This window comes from Lissotriton vulgaris, chromosome 7 (assembly GCF_964263255.1).
Source record: "Lissotriton vulgaris chromosome 7, aLisVul1.2, whole genome shotgun sequence".
NCBI classification, from domain to species: Eukaryota; Metazoa; Chordata; class Amphibia; order Caudata; family Salamandridae; genus Lissotriton; species Lissotriton vulgaris.
The window spans coordinates 1,749,371,693-1,749,392,407 of record NC_141695.1 but is presented as its reverse complement, the minus strand read 5'-3'; the positions used below and the strand labels follow the sequence as shown (position 1 = coordinate 1,749,392,407).

Here is a 20,715-nt window from a genome sequence, read left to right as displayed (position 1 = left end):
TGTATGAGCAACAGGTACAGGTGTTGAACAGTAGAGAAACGTTTAATGATGACAATCATAACGCCCGCCCTTCACTGTGTGGTAGTCTTCTTGGCGCTGCCCGTGCCCCAGGGTGAGGCTGACGTGAATCTAGGCGCTATACATAGCACCAACCAGCCGTGCCCAAGTCTGCACGAGTTGGGCCCGATCCAAAATGGCTATACTGGCTCACCGACCTCATAAGGGAGCGCGGTCTACCCCGCTCCAAGATGGCAGCAAAAGCGAAAGCATCAGCATAGGCCCCGTATATCTCCGAGAGCGCAGCTCTATAGCAGTTAGGCTGCCCGTTCCAAAATGGCGACGTGCGTCGCGCAAACAGTCCACTTTCTAGGTCTACGGCCAGTCTGTCGCTCCCGCCCGCGCATTGGCCGCTCACATTCTTCCAATCCGGGCCTGGAGGCTGGTGTGGACCGATCCAGGCGGCGGCGAGCGGAGGGAGGCCGGTAAGTGTCCGGCGCGCGCGGCCGGGGCTCCGAGGGGTCGGTGTTCTCGCACCGGTCCCTCGGCGGCCCTGAGAGACCACAGTGGGAGGGGCCGGACGCCGAGGAGCGGGGCAGGCGCCCGAGAGAGCCGGGATGAGAGCGGCGCCTGCTGCGGGGGAGGGGAGCGCAGGCGGCGCAGCGCCACCTGCAGGCACAGCCGCGAGCTGCAGCGCCTTGATAGCTGTCCTTCGTCTATGTCTGAAGACGCACGGCGCAGGCTGGCGCGCTCTGCAGTGGAGACGGAGTAGAATTGATCTAGAACGCTGACTTGATTTATAGATTGACAACTCGGGCGCCATGCTGGAGAGGTCAGCATTTGAGGAACCTAGCGTCAGTACAGAGCCCTTCTGCTTTTTTTGAGCCATTGCTGCCGTTTCCCTTGTAGTTCTTTTGAATCTTATACATTTACAACAATTTTAATTAATCAGGCTATACATGATTTTGACCCATGCTGGCTAGTTAGACACGTCGTGTGTTTTTTTCCATTTGGAATTCAGAAACTTGTCCTGGGTTTAACACGACTACAAGTCCCAGAATACCAAGAAAAAAAAATGGGATTGGCCTAATTAGTCACGCATTAACCCAAGACATTTGGCAGCTATCTATGATAGTCTCATATGCAGTGATGTGGATGTCATGAATTAAAGTCGTTTTTTTCTATAGTATGGACATTTACAATTTGCTAACTACTGAGAAGGATAGTTTCGGTTCTATTAAGGGCGAAGAGGTGTCTTAACCTTTATTGCTAGTCATCTATTTACCAAGTTATCCCATAAACCCCAACATTAAGCTATATTTCCTGTGAACACTGGGAAAATGGCAAAACAGCAGTTCACCAATCTCTTTCGTCCACAATCTACGAATTTAAGTGATGCTTCTTACTTCGTGCAATGTCCTTTGGCCACATGCTTGTCCTATTTATTCGTGCTTCTGTCTAGTGCCTGTGTGAAAATAGGGTACCTTTTCACCGTATCAACTATTTCATTCATTTAATATGTTCCTGAAAAAACATTTTAACTGCTGAAATGCAAATCATCTATACCCCAAGCCACATTATAATCCAGTGTATTTAATCAATGAAGCTCTTCATGGGTAGAATTCGATCTCCTTAAAATTAATGAGTACCGGATGGGATAACACACTTGCCTACAGTTTCACTGGAAAGTGGTAGATTTTCGAAAACAATCGGATGAATGTATTTTCCCCATTGACTTATATTGAAGAATGGGCAATTTTAGATGGCAGACACCTAAAATAAAACAATTTTTCGCTTCAAAAATCGTGTTTCTTGCTTGAATCAAGTCTATTGGCATCCATGGGATAATGTTTGACTGTATTCCTAATAGAATTAAAAAATATCCTATTCAACAGGTTGGACATTTTACATTCGTCAGGATCATAGGGGAGGATTATGCATGTTTGAAGCTTGCTAGCTGCTAGTAAAGCCTTCCCAATGAACAGATTGAAGTAACATTTCTGAAGACCATTCATAATTTGTCTTTTAGCCCCCGTAAGAAAAGGCTTTGGGCGTCCTTACTCTCCTGGCTGAAAGTGCGCCCAAACCTGATATATTAATTCAAGGTTTCTTGCATAGCTCATGTATCTTGCAAACAATGGATGGTAAAGAAACTGTCTTGAAAGGCTTCTTGAGTGAAATCAACAGAAGGTGCTCCCTCTACTAGACTGAGATCTGCAGTAATTTCCTCATAATTAGGGTGACCAGATGTCCTGGTTTTCCCCAGACAATCCCAAATTTCAGAGGACTGTCCCAGCATCCCAAACCATTTCCTAATTTTGAATACATGTCCCAGTTTTTGGGACAAATGTCGACACATCCTACAAAAGAGTATTGAAATGCATGTGCAGCTCCTCCAAACAGACCGTGCAGGATTTCACGATTTAGTGATTTGCAAAAAAAATGCTAAATTTGTTCTTTTGTGAATCTGCCACTTTTCACAAAAGTGCCCAGGAAATTAAAAAAATACGACCTTCTTTTATTGACCCAGTGATCACCGCTAGGCCAACAAAAAGAGAGTCAGTAGTAGGCAGGCAAGGTGTTTATTTATATATTCCAGCAGGTAGACAGGCAAGATGTTTGTTTGTATATATTCCTCATCGCCTGCCTACCTCCTGCCTTGCTGTTCTCTGGAATGCCATCTTGCTGCCACCTGCTGGAGAATAGGACTTACTGAGCCTTCACCAGCCCTGAGGACAGATGGTTGACTGCTCAGAGACCGGAACAGAAGATGAGGTAAGTTACTCCCTTTAGTAAGTTACTTCTTGCAGTATGCTCGGACTCCTCCAGCCTGCCTGTGCACCCCCTTCCATTTTCTCACCTGGCTTTCAGGGCACTTAAGATGTGGAAATGGAAGGGGGCATGGACCTATGTGGTCCTGCTGCCCATGGGGCGGGTGGAGAATAGAAGGTGGGGGAGTCGGGGGTAGGCTTTGGACCCCAAAAATGTGAGAAGATGCGGCGGGCCCTGAGGGGGCAAAATTAAATTAGCAGAGGGCCAGCGCCAAAGGATTATGCAGAGAGTTCTGAGGGGACAAAATGTTATTGGGTCAGGGTCCGCAACCCTCTGAACATGCGGCGGGTCCAGTGGGCACAAAAATATAATTGTGCAGGGCTGACGGCAAATGGCCCTGAAGGGCTAAAAATATAATTACACGGGACTTGCCACCCCCTGGGCTTGTGGGAGGCCCTGACAGGCCAAAAATATAATTACGCAGGGCCCTGATGGGGCACCAATGTAATTACAGAGAGTCTCCTGCCCATTGAGGCATGGGTGGCCCTGAGAGGGCAAACAATTGAATTGCTGACCCAAAGCTTTAGTAATGCAATCTAAAGTGCCACAAAAATGCTACAATCTGTGCAGCAATATACTGGGGGATCTGTCTAAAGTCTGAAACAACCAGTGCAATCCACCTGTTTGCCTCCCGCAGTAGGAGGCGGTCAGCTGCATGTGCCCAGCAGAGGTGAGACAGAGTGGGGAAGAGTTTAGAGGTGTTCAAAGTGGAGGTCCTGCGTCCTGCCATAGCTAATATTATACAAACGCAGCCCTGCAAATCTGCGGCCATATATTCAGGCACACTATTACAAGGCAACATTCACATGCCCACAAGGAATATTACAAACCACAATAGCTAATATAGATCTTGTAAGCACCAATGGAAATGGAAAGCATGCCTTTCAACTCTGCCTTGCAGAATGTGTGTGTATACATACATACATACATACATACATACATACATACATACATACATACATACATACATACCGGTACAGGCCAGACATAAAAGTAGGCCTAATGGCTGGCAATCATCAAGGTATAAATCTGGCCAGTCCTTTGATCGTTGTCAGTCACTAGTCCTACTGTTATGTCTGGCCTGTCCCGGATTTTGCTTCTCATAATCTGGTCGCCCTACTTGTAAGCCTCAATGGATTGTGCCACACAGAGCTTGCGGCTCTACAGAAAGGCCCGATAAGAAATTAAATCAAGAACCACTCGGATTAGTTTTACTTCTGAGTCTGGATTTATTCTGAATTCACAACTGTTGCATCCGCCTACCACTCTACTAATTTCCCCCAGCTGCCTCTAAGTCTCCTCATGCTCCAGAATACATGAGAGCAAGATGCAACATATTGATCTTTGTCTTTTTTGCAATGGTAAATGGTACTCCTTAAGAAGGGAATATTCTGCCATGGCAAAGTCACAACTGACACCTAAATGCACCATTAACTTCCTGGGGCTTGTCGGGCACAGAATAAATGGGGAATACCATACAGAGATTCGAAGCTGGATTGCTTTGCCTTTGAGAACAAAACGTTAGCACAGTTCTGTATTGCTGTAAAGTGCGGGACATGATTCACTTGCATACACATGAGCATATTTATATTGATTGCTGTTGCTATCTTGGCAAATGGATTACATTTTACATAAGGATTTAAAATAAAAAGCACTTCCTGGGGTTTGTCATAAACTCATGCAAAACCACACTCAGTCTGCCTGCAACTAAGGTTTCTTCAAGAAGGAGCTTAAGAAGGCCAATCCAAGACAGACTTTCACTCAGACAGCTAGCCAGCTAGTGTAGGGTTGCTTTCATCCTCCATTCAAGCAAACTTTCAATGAACAACTCTTTTACAGGGACCTTCAGAGGATGAATTCCGCTCCTTACGGGGTTGCCTCACCGAAGATGCAGGATGGTTGACGAAGCTCTGCTTAAAACTAAATGCAGAGAAAACTGAGATCCTGCGGTTCGGCAGGTCACACCTGATTTTGGATGCCTCCTGGTGGCCTGAGACATTAGGGGAGAAACCATTGCCCAAGAAATCGGCAAAAAACCTTGGGGTCATTAGTCATTACCAGCTTTCCATGTGAGAGTTTGTCAGGGCTACATGTGGTAAATGCTTTGGCATTCTTAAGTTGCTGAGAAGGATGTTCAAAAAGATTCCTACAGCCTCGTGAAAAAACATAGTTTAGGCCCTCATAACAAGTAGAATGGACTAAGCCAGCCATGCCTACAAATAATGCATTGTCAATATTTTTACGAGATTGCAGGTTACCCAAAACGCAGGAGCCAAGAATATATGTAAGACGGACAGGTTGGCTCTGTTTCAGCGCGCTTAGACTCTTTGCATTGGTTGCCTATGCAGAAGTGAGCTAATTTCAAATTCTTATGTTTTGCTCAAGAAGCTCTTCACAATGAAGGCCCGGATAGTCCTCAGGCCAGGGAGGAGTTTATGAACACGTAATATGCCCCTAGTGAAAACCAAGCGTATGAGGAAAGTTAGACCGGGTGGCCGATCTTTCTCGTACTTAGCGGCTGCTCATTGGAATTCCTTACCTTTGGAGATCATACCAAATTTAGAAGGAAGTTGAAAACCTGTCTTTTTCCAGGCTAATGGATGATATGAGTCCCCTTTTTCGATGTATTCGCTCAGTTGTTAGTTGAGGCAACTACTTAGCGCCGTGATATTCCATTGGGGGATAAGTATTGCGCTTTAGAAATAAAAATAAATAAATAAATATCATACCTCCTGAAGAATCATTTAATAAAGCTGTATAACTACTTGACTACTAAGCCCTCTCCCCCACCCTTCCAGTGCTAAGCCCTTCTATTGATGTTTGGGGTAATTCGTATTTAAACGTTAACTACTTTCCACTTGAGGGATCCACGCCACATATTTGTCCCCTTTTCATAACGTCCTATGAATCCTAAAAGTATTCAGGGTTTGTGATTCCCCTGGAAGGAACTGAGATAATAACCAACAAGCATTTACAATGCAATGGTCTCGGCATTGTTAAAGTTAGAGCTATTGGCATTGCTCATGACATTATTTTTATTTATGTTTTTGTTTTTAAAACAAAAATAAATGGCATTGTCATTTACAATGCCAATAGCTTAATCGCTCGCAAACGTGAGACCTATTGCATTTGCACCCACACACAGAGCCACCCACACAGAGCCATCCACACGGAGCCCCATACGGAGCCCCACACACAGAGCCCCACACACAGTCATTCACATAGAGCCACCCACACACACTGAGCCACCCACACAGAGCCACACACACACACTGAGCCACTCACACTGAGCCACCCACTCTGAGCCACCCACTCTGAGCCACCCACTCTGAGCCACCCACTCTGAGCCACCCACACAGAGCCACCCACACACACACAGAGCCACACACACAGAACCACCCACACAGAACCACCCACACAGAACCACCCACACAGAACCACCCACACAGCCACCCACACAGAGCCACCCACACCGAGCCACCCACCCACACACACACTGAGCCACCCACACACACACACTGAGCCACCCACACAGAGCCACCCACACACACACACTGAGCCACCCACACGGAGCCACCCACACACACACAGAGCCACCCACACAGAGCCACCCACACAGAGCCCCCTACACACACACAGTCACCCACACACACACAGAGCCACCCACACCGAGCCCAACACACACACACACACAGAGCCACAGACACACACAGACAGAGCCACACGCACACACAGACAGAGCCACACACCCACAAACAGAGCCACACGCACCCACACAGACAGAGCCACACACACAGCCACACGCACCCACACAGACAGAGCCACACGCACCCACACAGACAGAGCCACACGCACCCACACGGACAGAGCCACACGCACCTACACAGACAGAGCCACACACACACACACACAGACAGAGCCACACACACACACACACACAGACAGAGCCACACGCACCCACACAGACAGAGCCACACACAGACAGAGCCACACACACAGACAGAGCCACACACACACACACACGCTGTTAACCGTCACAGGCGTCTTTTCTTCGTATTTCCTCTTGGCTCTCGAGTAACGCGGGCCTCTCAGGCATGTAAGAGAAATTTAAGAGCTCGTGAGGGCCGTGTAAACCACAACTCAAAATAGGGAGGGAGTGAGGGATCACCGTGTTAATGAGTGTAAGAAACCAGGTTTATTCCGCTGCGTAAGCACCACGCATCATCATGCTGGGATGGCACTGAAGGCGTGCTGTCCACATACAGGGGTGCCCCATCCCCCCCCCTTCCAAGCAGCTGTGTGCGTACATCTAAAGCAAAGCTGGGAGGGTTTCCAAAGGAAAGCAGTGCGCAGTGTGCCGGGTCTCCGTCTTCTCGGGGCAAGGGCTTATAGGGGGAGGGATGAGCACTGGGCATAGCGGCCTGGCGTGGCTTTGTGCGTAAACACTCAAAAACACCTGCTCTCGCTGACGTCTTTCTTTCTGAGCCTCCATATGTGATCTACTGTCTGAAGATACCTGTGCCCGGAGCTCTCGGGAGGCCAGCTTATGGCTATTTGGCAAATAAATGTCTCTGTTACTGAAACATATAGATATATACATTGAATTTCAGTCGGAAGACCGAGGGGATCGGCGTGGCTATCAGTGGTGCACTAGATATTGTGGCAAATGTCTGTGCCAACCGACAAGATGGGGGATTGAGTCCCCGGGGTCATTTTGTGGGTTAAAAATTGGAAACCATCCCAGTGCATAAAAGTACTTCAACGGTCACCTTTTGGGCCATATTACAGGGGCAGCTGTCGGTGGTACCTCTCTCCCAGCTGGCGTTTGGCTCCTGGGAATGCCTGGTGTTATTTGGGGGAGGGGTGAACGCATCAGAGCTCAATGCACGGCAGATGCCAACTCCAAGCGCCTGGCACCTCACCGCACACAGGACACCATGACACGTGGAACTGCTTGGCATCACTGATGCCACTGGCGAGGAAACATTGCACTTGGTTTCAAGAACGCGCGTGTGTGTCGGGTGTGTGTCTCTGTGTGTATGTGTGTGGGGGGGGTCTAATGCAGCTCCAACCGAGATCCTTCGCGGCGCCTCCACATGTATCCTCCAGTTGCATTTCAGAGCTTGTGCTTTGACCTGCAAGAGGCGGTGAGTGATTCTTTGCCCGCCTTCTTGGAGCTACTACTGGACCCTCGGCACCTCTCATGGAAGCAATATTCTGTCTGTTCTTTGAACAGAGCGTCCTTTTCTCCATGGAACAGAAAATAAGCTGATGTCACTAGTAGCGGCTGCCCGGACGTCGGCGCCACTATACCCCTTCTACCTCTGATCAACAGCGCTGCGTCATAGCGCTTATATGCGAGCAGTCCGCATATATGACCAAGGCGCTTTCCTTCACTCCGGTGAAATATTCGGACAGAGGGGCAGATTTACAAGCCCCTTGCGCCACTTTCGCGTCACTTTTAACATGGGAAAAGTGACGCAAAAGTGGCGCAAGGGGCTTGTAAATCTGCCCATTTTGCATCACAGCCGCACTCCATAACAATTGAAATTAAAATGTAAATATAGCATTGTCTTCCGCCTCGGTTAGTCAAACGTGTAGACATGCACCTTTTAAGCAGATCTTTAAGTTTACACGACCTGCTGAGCTAATGCTGACAAACAACAACTAGTTGATGTGTTGTTTTGATTTAAAGACTATTGACAAAACTAAAGTGTGGTGTGCTCCTACCAGGGTGTGGGGCCGGGCTGTAAATGTATCGCAAAAACTAGCAGCTCTTTTAAACAAGGAGGAGTTAACAACTGAAGAGGGAGAGGCTGAAGGTGGGAGGGCGGGTGAGAGAAGAGGCAGCCAGCTTGTTTATGAGCACCGCGCGCCTCGTGAACAGCGCCGCGCGCCCCTCTGGAGACTCCCCCTGCATTCCAGAGAGGCGCGCGGCGCGATCCGGTCTGCAATGCAATGCTGTACAGACAAGACCTGGCCGCGCGCACAACGTTATCCTATGGGGAAACGCTGCGCGCGGCCAGGTCTTGTCTCACTTCGGCGTTCTCAGACTGCTGAGACGCTGACTATAGTTCTTTCAGTGCGTTACTAGCCGAGACCTAAAAAGTGGCTAATGTTTTTTTTAAGGAGAAATGGAGAAACAATGCTGTGAAAGAGAACACATTTTTGTTGTTGCAAAAAATGGCATCAATGAAAGGTTTGTTGTGCTACGATCACCATCTGCCCAAGTTTCAGGAACAAGCAATAAAAAAATTACCTACGCCTATACGCACTGCGGCCTGGAAGGAGACTATAAAATAATCTACCCTACATCTCAGACAAAAGAGTGGACGTCTATGGGGAATCCACACATATGAGCTGCACTGTATATATTCATGTAGCAAACAGATAACGTATTCCGTAAAGGACCGCCACATTAACTATAGGCAATAGAGAAGATACTGGCAATTTGATTCATCGGCAACCCTCAATTGGAGGACAACTCCCAAGTTACCGAGATTGTACTCACAAGCGCTTGGAGCCCTAAGGAGCCCCGCTACTTTTAATTGATATCCAAAAATCTCTGCGTCACCACGGAAATATTAAGAGGATGTTTTCATGGTTTTTAATTGGAGATCGCGCTTTATGTTTTTTTGTCCTGAAGAAGGTGGCTTGAATTAAAAAAAGTGCCACAGAAACGTGTTGACGCATCGTAGCTTCACATTGTGTTACATCTAAGGATCTCACTGGTTGTCCAATAGAGGATATGATTTATGAACACCAATGAAATAATATAATGAATTCCATGTGGAGTAACTAATTTAGGATGTTTGTATGACTATGCACTGTTGTTTGTTGTCTCTCGCTTTTATATATTTCTTTCTCATTGTTAGTACATTCATATTTTTATCTATTGTGTACATTGTGGAACTGACCACAAGAGATTTTTAACTACTTTGTAAGTCACATGTAATTTTAATAAAACTTACTTGCCCTTCTGGAATACTAGCCGTCTTGAAGTATTGTATTACACAATTGACTAATAGGGTCCCGGCTGGTCCTTTTTCTTTGTGACTGGTGATGCTACAGGTTTTTGGATGAATGTGTATGGTAAATAAGTCTGAATGGTCTATATTGGTAAATACTTCTGATTTCAGTGTAGTTAGACTATTCCCAAGAGAAATCTGCTCTTTTTACTTACCTGTGGTACCCCTACCCTTGGGTGTGGGGTCGCTCCCATCTTTTTTTGAACGGAATAAAAAAATGACCACCATTTGTTCAATTTTCTATATGTATTTATTCCCCCTAATTTTCATGGTTTCAACTTACTTGCAGTGTTTGTGGTGGAAACAGGTCTGAGGCCCATGAGTTATTTTGGAAAAGTATATATTTCCGAAAAGCAGACAACATTCTGAATTCAGCAAGGGGTCATTTTTGTAGTTAACTCAAAGTTATCCCAAATAAACTATTTTTTTAAATTAAAATAATTATGAAAATAAGTAGCAATTGGTGCTAACTTTTTCATCTGATTTTAGGCACGATAACAGGTTTACAAAAGCAATATACTGTTACGTCTTTGTGTTGTGGGGGTATCTAAGGTTTGCAGTTGGTCCAAAAATAAGTAATACCCAGATGGAATAACTAAGCTGCAGCTTATAGTTTTTCACTGTTTTCCAACCATTCAACAGTTCATATGTTAAAATATAATGAATGCAACATGGTAATGAAGGAAAGCTTTTATTTTTTTTAATGTATACATGGTACTGAGCTTAGTAACAGTGTTTTTTTTACACCTCTGCATTTGGGTTTACCCACGTGGTCATGTGATTCCGAGGACATTTTGCAAAATGTCTTCTTTCTTGCACACTGGCTTATATTTTGAAGCAGAAATACAGAGAAGTCCAACTGGTAATGAAAAATTTGCTACTATTCTGTGTTTCCACATGTCTCCCCTTAAAAACGATACCCCATTGTGTGGCTGGGCGCAGCACTAAATGGTACCTGAAGACTTCCAATTTCACACAGCAAAATTCATGCTTTTTTTACACCAGGAAAATAAATGAGTGGCCCCATTCGTAAAGTCAAGAAATTTACCTCCAAGTATATGTCCCTGCATTGGCAGAGATTTACAATTGGTAGTTACTCTTGTCCACTATCCAGTCCATATTTTCTTGGCCCACCATGCCACCTTAGGCTAGATCCAGCCTGGCGAGAATCAGCCTTAGTCCTGTTTTAGTAAGAACAATCTTGCATGAACTGCCAGGCAAGGTCTCCTCTGAATCGGAACTCAAGCGACCCCAGAGCTGTTTCAGCCTATTTAGGCTTCGTCAGTTAGAGTCCTTTGGCATAATGAGCACGGCACCCACATCTGGGCGTATCCGTTGCAGTTAAGATGCCGCACTGAGTAAAAACAGTGTTGTAAAGCTGGGTGTGAAAAGACTGGTTGTAGGTGCACACTCTGTAATGCCCAGAGGTGAAGAGACTGGTAGGTGGATAGTCATAGACAGCGAGCGGACGTGGGTGCTCATAAGTGACGCCTGGACGTGATGAGACTGGTGTAAGCTGAACACGCAAAGGCGAAACCCAACAGTGACGAGACTGGTGGTAAGTGGACCTTCTTAGGCATCGCCAGGGGGTGAAGGTGAAAAGACTGTCAGTATGTGGCAATTTAGGAGATGTTTGAAGGTGAAGAGAATTGTGATAGGTGGATACTCCTAGGCAACTCATGGACATGAAAATGCGACATGTGTAAGTGACACCCAGAGATAAAGATCGTGGTGGTAGGTGACAACATAAAAGTAGAACTTGGACATGAAAAGACTAGTGGTGGGTGGGCACTCGTAGGTGATGCCTTGATATAAAGAAACTGGTGAGAGATGAAGACTTAAAGGAGATAATTAAACAAATGAAGGAGTAACCACTGAGGGTACTAAGAACCTGTACAATTAGTACAGTATTGAGGTGCAAGCCCTGCGACCCAATCTGGGACAATCCTTTGTCCTTAGAAGACCCGAGTGACATGCTTCATCATCGGGGTCCCACCCGGATAGCCGAATGCCATCCAGGTGTGCTGCGACACCTGATTACAGTGGAGCTGGTTATTTTTGTTTATATGTGATATGAGTAAGAAAATGTGATTAGTTGTCTCAACACTACCCACTCAAAGACTTTATTCTGGAGTGGTTGGACAACCAGTACAAATATATATATATATCAACACTACCCACTCAAAGACTTTATTCTGGAGTGGTTGGACAACCAGTACAAATATATATATATATTAATATATATATACACAAATATATTTACATGTGGCACCTTTGCCTTGTTAGGTAGGCTGTGGTGTCAAAAATTAGACGTAAGAAGAGTTAAAAGGATAGGTCTACATGTTTCAACCTTCGTGTGACTATAGAGGTTTTCTTCAGGACCAGTGTAGTATAGGCTGGGTGGTCTACACACGCTAAGGTGTATCCTGCCCTCGCCTCATGGATGATGCTCCAAGGTTAAGATACTGGTGGCATTTGGACACTTATAGGAGACATCCAGATGTGAAGAGGCTGGTGAAAGTGGGAAGACATCCTACTCCTAGACTGAGAACTGAGACCATCATGTAAGGAGAACTTTGTGGAAAGATGTAATACTTGTGTAAACAGTACTTCTTAGCATTAAGTTGTGCTGTATAGACAGCATAAACTTTAGTCCACCACACCTACAGAAGAAGGATGGAGGCCCGAACTGCTTTTAACATCGACTGTTTTCAGAGTATCTCTGTGACTCGTCTAGACCTTCAACTGTCCTCCTGATTATTTTTGTTAGGTTGTACTTAAACATTATTTGAAGTGACACAGTCTTTAGTGTGACATTGCCAGATTGATAGTATAAAGCTAACTAAAATACTCCGAACACTCTACAGCCTTACCAGTTTTCATAACTATTCTTTTGAGACAGGCTCGGAGTGTTCTGTGTGCCCTACACCAGCGTCTGGGCGCTTTGGGACTCAGACACTCATAGGTTTTGATAAAGTGGGCATTTGCTGCTCTGCATCATTCGTTGAACTGCGGGCAGAGTTTGCTGCAGAACAGCTCAATATGTTTGGGGAGTATTCGAGGGCCCGTTTGGGAGTGTGGCATAAACCTCTTTGGCACATAGCCCATGCTCTGAGGAAACAAGTCCGGAATCTCTTAGGAGCTGATTTAGATCTTGGCGGACGGGTTACTTGGTCCTAACGGTGATGAATATCCCGTCCGCTGAAATATAAACTCCATTATATCCTATTGGATTTGTATTTGGGCGGACGGGATATCTGTCACCGTTGTGACGGAGGAACCGGTCCGCCAAGATCTAAATCAGGCCCTTAGTCTTTAACATGTTTTTCCAGCCTTAGCATGTTTGGAGAGTGATTTCCTTTTACTAATGTGACTTGTCTTTTTCTCTGCCAGGAATCCATGCCGTTTGACTGGCTGTGAGTGTCGCCATCCTTTGAGGGCATGCAGCGAAGAGCAGAGCAGTCATGGCAGAGGAGACGCAGGACCCCCTCTTTTTGCATCAGTACATGTGCTCCGAGTGTGGTTCGCTCTACAACACTCTGGCAGAAGTCCTTGTGCACCAGCAGGACCACATGGGAGACAATGAAGCCGAAGCAGAGGCTCCCAGTGCAGGCAGTGACCAGCTCCAGGGCGTGACCACACAGAACCACTACCAGTGCCTAGAGTGTGGGGAGTTTGTGCTGTCCCCCAATGACCTGCTGCAGCATCAAGAGTCCCACACAAGGGTGAGCACCCAGCACAGCAATCGGACAGAGTCTCACAGTACCCTCGGCAGCCAGATCCATTACCAATGCTGTGAATGTAAAGCACTCTTCACATCACCGGAGGTGTGGCTCGCTCACCAGAGAGCTCACACAAAAGATGTTTCACAGAACATCATCCTGCAGGTGGGCAGCGGGCTTGTCAACTTGCAGAATGTGGTCGTGGGTGACCACATGTATGAGAGCAAGGATGTTTGTGGGACATTAGCGGCTGTGCTAGAACCGCAACCAGCAGCAACTCAAATTTACTTGCAAAATAAGCAAAGTGAAACGACCCAGGCCGTGCCTGTAGATAAGGCACTACAAAGTGAAGATCAGAAGGAGAGAGCGGACATCCAATCCACAGCGCAAGTCAAGCAGGAGAACAATCCTGTCGTGGAAAGGTATGAGCAGGGCCCAGAGCCAGAGGCAATGCACCCTTATGAGTGCTCTGAATGCACACAGTTGTTCCAGACACCAGAGGAGTTCTTGGAACATCAGGGAACGCACTTCCTGGAGATGGAGAAAGAAAGCGGAGAGTGTGCTCTTCATGAAAGTAATGCAGCTGGTGTCATCAAGAGTGAAGTCCGATTCCTAGGGACTCCTCCATCAGCAGCTCACGAAGGACAACAGAATGTGACCATTACTAGTGAGAATGGAGGACAGGGGCTTGTCTGCAACTTGCAGCAGAGGGTGGCACTTCCAAGCAGTCCCTGCGATGCCCAAGGAGACAAAGGTAGACTAACAAAGCGTCCCTTTAAATGTAATCATTGCAAAGATGACTTTGCTTCATTGGAGGAACTGAAGCAGCACTGCAAGTTCAACGCCACAGAGCAGTTCTTCTGCTCACATTGTGATCGCCAGTTCACATCCGCAACTCGTCTGCAGGCACACCAGAAGGCACATGTCAACGGCACCCATGAGTGCCCAAACTGCAGCAAGGTCTTCAAGAAGGCTGTGTCCTTGGAGCAGCACATGAGGATACATCGTGGAGAAGCACTGTACCTCTGTGTGGACTGTGGCTTAGGCTTTGGGACAGAGATGACGCTCATGCTGCATCGCAAAACCCACACTGCAGATCCCCTGCATCACTGTACGTGTGGTAAGACTTTCAGCAACATGACTAAGTTCTTATACCATCGGAGGACCCATGTGGGCAAGAGTGGTGTCCCACCAGAGAAACTAAAAATGCATGTAGAGCCACTGGAGGTGGAGCCATGTCTGTCAGCGGTACAGCTCATGCCAAAACCACCTGTCCGAGATCATGGAAACACGACTCTGGCTGATAGCATAGCTGCTGAAGTCCTTGAATCTTCCACCCAGGTGGAGGGGACTCCTGTTCTCTTGAAGAAGCCCCCTCTTGCCAATGTGCATGTGAACGGTGTAGCCCATGAACATCTCCAGCAGGCGGAGTCTGGGAAGTGTTTTAAGTGTCCACAGTGTCAGAAGGAGTTTTCCACCCACATCCGCATGGTACGACATAAAAGGGTTGTACATATTCTTGAGAGGACACACAAGTGCCAGCTCTGTGGGAAAAAGTTCAAAAAGCTGGTGCATGTAAAAAACCACATGCGCATTCACACAGGGGAGAGGCCCTTCCAGTGTACAGAGTGTGGCAAGACTTTTACCTCGCTGGCCAATCTGATGCGACACAACCTGATCCATACAGGTGAGCGGCCGTACAAATGTGATATCTGCAACAAGACCTTCACTCAGTCCTCGAACTTGCAGCAACACCGGATTGTGCATGATGGAAGCAGCCCCTACACCTGCAAGGAGTGTGGGCTGTCTTTCTCCCGTGCATCCAAGCTGGCCCTTCACCTGTACGGTCATACAGGTGAGCTCCCCTTCAAGTGCAAAGAATGTGGTAAGTCTTTTCTGCGCAGGAGGCTGCTGGAGTTGCATCGCTTCATCCACCTGGGCAAGGAGCCCCATCACTGCAAGCACTGTGGGGCCATCTTTGTCCATCTCTCCAAGCTGGAGGAGCATCATTGCAGCCAGAAGATGCACTATGAATGCTCCATTTGTGGAAAGCGGATGAACTCTCAAGCTAACCTGACTTTGCACAAACTAGTGCACGCTGGTCAGCGCCCTTTCAAGTGCCAACAATGCAACAAGTCTTTTTCTAGCCAAAGTGGCTTAACGCGCCACGAGCAGAGACACTCAGGAGCTCGGCCTCACCAGTGTGAGGTGTGTGCTAAGACGTTTGTGGCAGCTTCTGGCTTGCAACTTCACTACCGTACCCACACCAATGAGAGGCCCTTCCCATGTCTGGTGTGTGGTAAGGCCTTCCGCCAGGCCACCCACCTCCGGGAGCACCGCCGCCTGCACACTGGGGAGCGACCCTACAAGTGTGATGAGTGTGGAAAGCGTTTTGTTCAGTCTATGCACTTAGTGGAGCACCGGCGCATCCACACTGGGGAGCGGCCACACACTTGCAATGAGTGTGGCAAGGCCTTCAAAACCCAATCAAACCTGAGGAGTCACCGGAAGACGCACAAGGAGCTTCCGCCGCAGGCCCAGCAGACTATCATGTGTAATGAGTTTGGAGAGACCATAGCCATTATTGAAACCAGTGAGCCTATCCCACTGGCAGAAACAATTGAGATTTACCAGGCCACGCTGGACGGGAGCCTTGCGGTGGAGAACGTGCAGGTGGAAAATCTCCAGGTCAATGCATTTGTGTGAGGATACTGAAGAGAACTGTGAAAGATATTGGCCGAAGAAGCAAGAAGTTCTTTGCATCTTGTTTGCAAATAAAGCCTTGCGAACCCCAGGCTGTGTACACCTTTATCTTTGAGTTATCAAACCTCTCTCCATTCTGATCAAGTTTGCCTGTGCTCTGCCACTTTGATATTGTTCATAGAACTGAATTTTTTCATTCAAAATAGAGTCCTTATATTTAAACTGGTAAGTTTTGTTGTCCTACTTCTAGAACCTTCTGAAATCAAAAAGCAAACAGAGATGGCAGGTTAAATGTGCTAGTAAGAATGGAGTCTTCTTTAGGGCCTGTGTAACAAAGAAGAATGCCCAAATCCAGGATAGTTTTGAAGAAGTTTATTGCACCAAGAGGCGACTGCACATGAAGAGCATCCAACATTCCACAGGAAACATTCCTATGCAATGCAGAGTGCTGCACACACATAAACATGACGCTTACGAGGCATGCGTGTGTAAGCATATAACACATCTCCCTTTTTATCAAAACAAACTAGACAACACCTATGTACAACGCAACCTAAAAATATAATATAAGAAAACAAAATACTTATTTAAGAAAATCCTCATACTTCCTTGGTGCCTGGCGCAGTTCCTGCTTGTTCTCTTGATGCGGTGCGCCACTGAGCCTTCATCAACTTCAGGCGTTCCACCGTGATTCCCAACATCACCCTCTGGATCACTCTTCAAACTCCTGTCCTTCCACTTCACCACGAACTCTCTTTCGGCTTCATTTCTATCCACATTAACACTCTGGTCACCACATGGTTTGGTACATTGGGCAATCTTTCTAGCATTCCATACTTTGCCATCTGAATGATAACGCAGTTTGTAAACACCATTTGAACCTTCATGGTCTTTCCAAATTTTGATACTCCTCTGTTCACGAGGTCTGGTTTTAGAACTCTCACCCATTCCTCAACAACAATACCATGAGGTTTAGTCTTCCAATTGTATCATACCATTCTTTGGTTTTATTCTGTTTTCACCTAACTCCTTCTGCTACAGTTTATACATCACACTCTTGTCCAACTCCACTCCATCTCTCCTTACACCACCCTGGACACAAATGGGATGCAGGATTTCTGCCCCTCAATAACTTGAAAGGAGTTATTTCTGTGCTAGTGTGCGGAGTTATACGGTACATCCATAACCTTCCCCTCAAAGCGTTTTTCGAATTCCACCACGATCATGTGCCTCCACAACATATCCCTTGAGCACACAGTTACATTTTTCCACTTGGTGCCCTTTTCATGAGATCCATAAAAAGAAGTTGTCACATGCCTAATATCACAATGTTTGAGAAATGCATCTGTTTCCTTGGAAGTCAACTGAACACCATTATCAGCTGCAAGTGTAGAAGGACAATCCTCTTGAGCGAACACTTCCTTTAAGAACTCAATAACCGCACTGGTTGTGGCTTGTGAGACAAGCTTGACCTCTGGCCACTTTGAAAGATAGGGCACTAATACCAAAGCAAAGCGTACATCTACAGGCAGGAAATGAAATGGTCCTGACAGATCGAAAGCCAGTCTTTGCCATGGCATTTCTGGCCACTCAACTTTCTTTAAAGAAGGCACTTTTACTTTAAAAAATGTTTCACTTTATGCACACACGTCACACTCTCTTACCATCCGATCTATCATCCTGTCCCACCCCGCCTCCAAAAATGAATACCTTACTTACCGCTTCATGGCAGATATACCTGGGTGCACCTTGTGTGCCAACTTAGAATAGCATCACGGATCCCTACGGGAGGAACACAATTTCCCCCTTTAAATAACAGATTACCTTCTGTCTGTAGTTCCTACGCCACATTGTACATAAACTTGACCTCAGACTTCACTTCCCCTTTATTTGGTGAACCTTCTACAACACACCTCTTCATCTAATGCCACAGTTCATCTGCACTCTCACATTCTTTCTAATATTCTTCAGAAATACCTTCAAACTCATCACATACGACATCTTTATTACTGGCGATCATATGAAATTCTCCTCCACTTTTAACAACACCTAGTTGACTGGAATCAAGTCTGGCAATACACGCCGTGAAGTAACACCGCCCCACCCTCCCCGGGATAAGATGTTCACCATTGCCTTTTAGTCCGTTCTCAGCACTGATCTACTGCCCCAAACATAGTTCCTAAAATGTTCAACTGCCCACACGCACACAAGTAACCCCCTCTCAATGACAGCATATCTACGCTGTTTCATGAAGAGTACCAGAGACAAATGAAACGTTCACTCCTCTTTACCACATGTCTGTGATAGTCACCCCCGACCCCGTACAAACGTGCGTCCACCGTAATCGCACACTTTTTCTTCATGCAGAATGGTTTCAACGTGGGTGCCTTCACACTGTCCTGTTTTATGGTACTATTCCATCTGTTGGTTATCTGATCATTCATAAGCCACAATGTATCAAGTGATAATAACTGCTCCTTGTTAGCGGGAGCTGGGGCATTTACAAAAGCTTCAACATTAGATTTTTGGGGCACTACTCCTTCACCTGATGGAGTATGACCTAGATACTCCACAGAGTTCTTAAACAATTTGCACTTGTGTCCTTTTGAGTGTTAAACCATGCTATTCCAACTTGTTACATATCAATCAGGTGATGCAAATGTTCCTGTTCGCTTCTAGAGAATATCAAGATGTCGTCCTGAAAACATATGACGTACTGATCAATGTCCCTGAAAATATGGAACATAGCTGTTTGAAAGACGGAAGCAGCTGAAGCCAAATCGAATCGCATTTTAGTAAACTGATATAGCCCTTGAGGAATAATAAATGCTGTAAGATGTCTGGACTCCATAGCTAATTCTATCTGATGATAAGCAGATTCAAGGTCCAAAGTTGAAAAGATCTTTGCACCTTCTAACATTTGTACAACCTCTTTGATATTAGGTAGGAAATGGCAATCAATTATCAAGTTTGCATTCAACATCCTCAACACGTAACCTCAATTTCTGCCCAGCCCTATGCACCAAAACGATGGGAGAAACCCATTCTGCGGATTCTATTGCCTCAATAATGCCATCACTCACCAAGTCATTAAGCAGATCTCTCAATTCCCCCCTCACATTTCTGGGAACACCTCGTTGCTTTTGTTTTAGTGGTATGGCATTGTCTAGGTTTGATCTTATGCATAAAATCACTTCATTTCCCTAAACTTTCATCAACGTTTTTGAAACGTCGCTTCACAAACCTCTCACCTTCGCACCCTTCAATCATAACATTTTCTCTATATCCTTTTCCTCACACAATTACACAGGCTCGTCAGACCCTGGATTCAAAATGATGCCCAATTTCCACTGATCCCTCCAACCTAAAACATTCACATCTTTCACAGCCACATGTCATTTGACTTGCACACATATACCTTTACATTCTAACAGCACACTTATAACCCCACCCATGTCAATGGTAGAACCATTGAAGCTCTCAGCCACAATGTCAGAAAGTTCCAATTGCTCCAGACTAAACACTCTCTCAAACTTCTCAAAAAATATTTATGAGTCACAATGGTCCAGGGAGACTCAGCATCTGCCATAAGATGTAACTCTACTACTTATACTCTTATAACACACTTTCTGGAGCTTGCTAAATAGATGAAACAGTACCCTTAGTGTTCCCGCTCACATTCCTGCATTCACACCCAGATTTATCTACTCCAAACTCAATAGTACATGAAATGTTACCATATGATTGATTGGTATTTCTTCTAAAATTCCTACACACTCGTTCAAAATGACCTACATGGCCACACTTAACACATTTCTTGTTTAGAGCAGGGTAACCAGAAAAGCAAGCACTATGTGCACCACTTCCACCTTTGTAACATCCTCCTGACTTGTCTGATCTGTCCCATCTCTTTGCACCTCCTACGCCATTTATACGTGTTCCACTAGTATTCATTCACCATTTTTCAGTACAATATTTATCCACACGCATTCCTACATCAGGACACTTCATTACACACACTTCTTCAACATCTACATGTAACCTTGCACCTTTCACAGTAGACATCCACTTCTCAGATTGTTCCAGCGCCTTTGCAGTAGAAATCGCTTCTTGTAGTTTAGAATCCCCCATGACCCACAACTGCTCTTGCGGTTTTTTTTGTTTTTCACATGTACAATTATGTGGTCCCTAATCATTTCATCAAACATGGGGCCAAAATTACAATGCATAGGTAATCGTCTAAGTGCTGTCAGGAAATAGTCAAAGGACTCCTCTTCTTTCTGCGCCCTAGTGTAGGATTTAAATCTGTTGAGAGCAACACTTGTGGTAGGCCTAACCCCTTTGCCGTGGGCGTAATTCCCCCTGCTGTGCTGGGGGGAGCGCGCACAGCGCCCCGGTGCTCGTGACGAGCTCAGCTCGTCACACACCACGGT

At 46.0% G+C, this 20,715-nt stretch overlaps 1 protein-coding gene across 1 annotated transcript; it reads left to right on the top strand.

Moving 5' to 3' along the window:
- The first annotated feature begins 395 nt into the window (after positions 1–395).
- On the top strand, positions 396–16,373 carry LOC147706564 (uncharacterized). Its single transcript, XM_086933042.1, has 2 exons — positions 396–482; positions 13,251–16,373. The coding sequence occupies exon 2, from the start codon at positions 13,322–13,324 to the stop codon at positions 16,283–16,285; it is 2,964 nt and encodes a 987-aa protein (XP_086789168.1). The 5' UTR covers positions 396–482; positions 13,251–13,321; the 3' UTR covers positions 16,286–16,373.
- The last annotated feature ends 4,342 nt before the right edge of the window (positions 16,374–20,715 follow it).

Coding starts and splice junctions, on each gene's coding strand:
- LOC147706564 (XM_086933042.1), top strand. CDS start 13,322: ATGGCAGAGGAGACGCAGGACCCCCTCTTTTTGCATCAGTACATGTGC.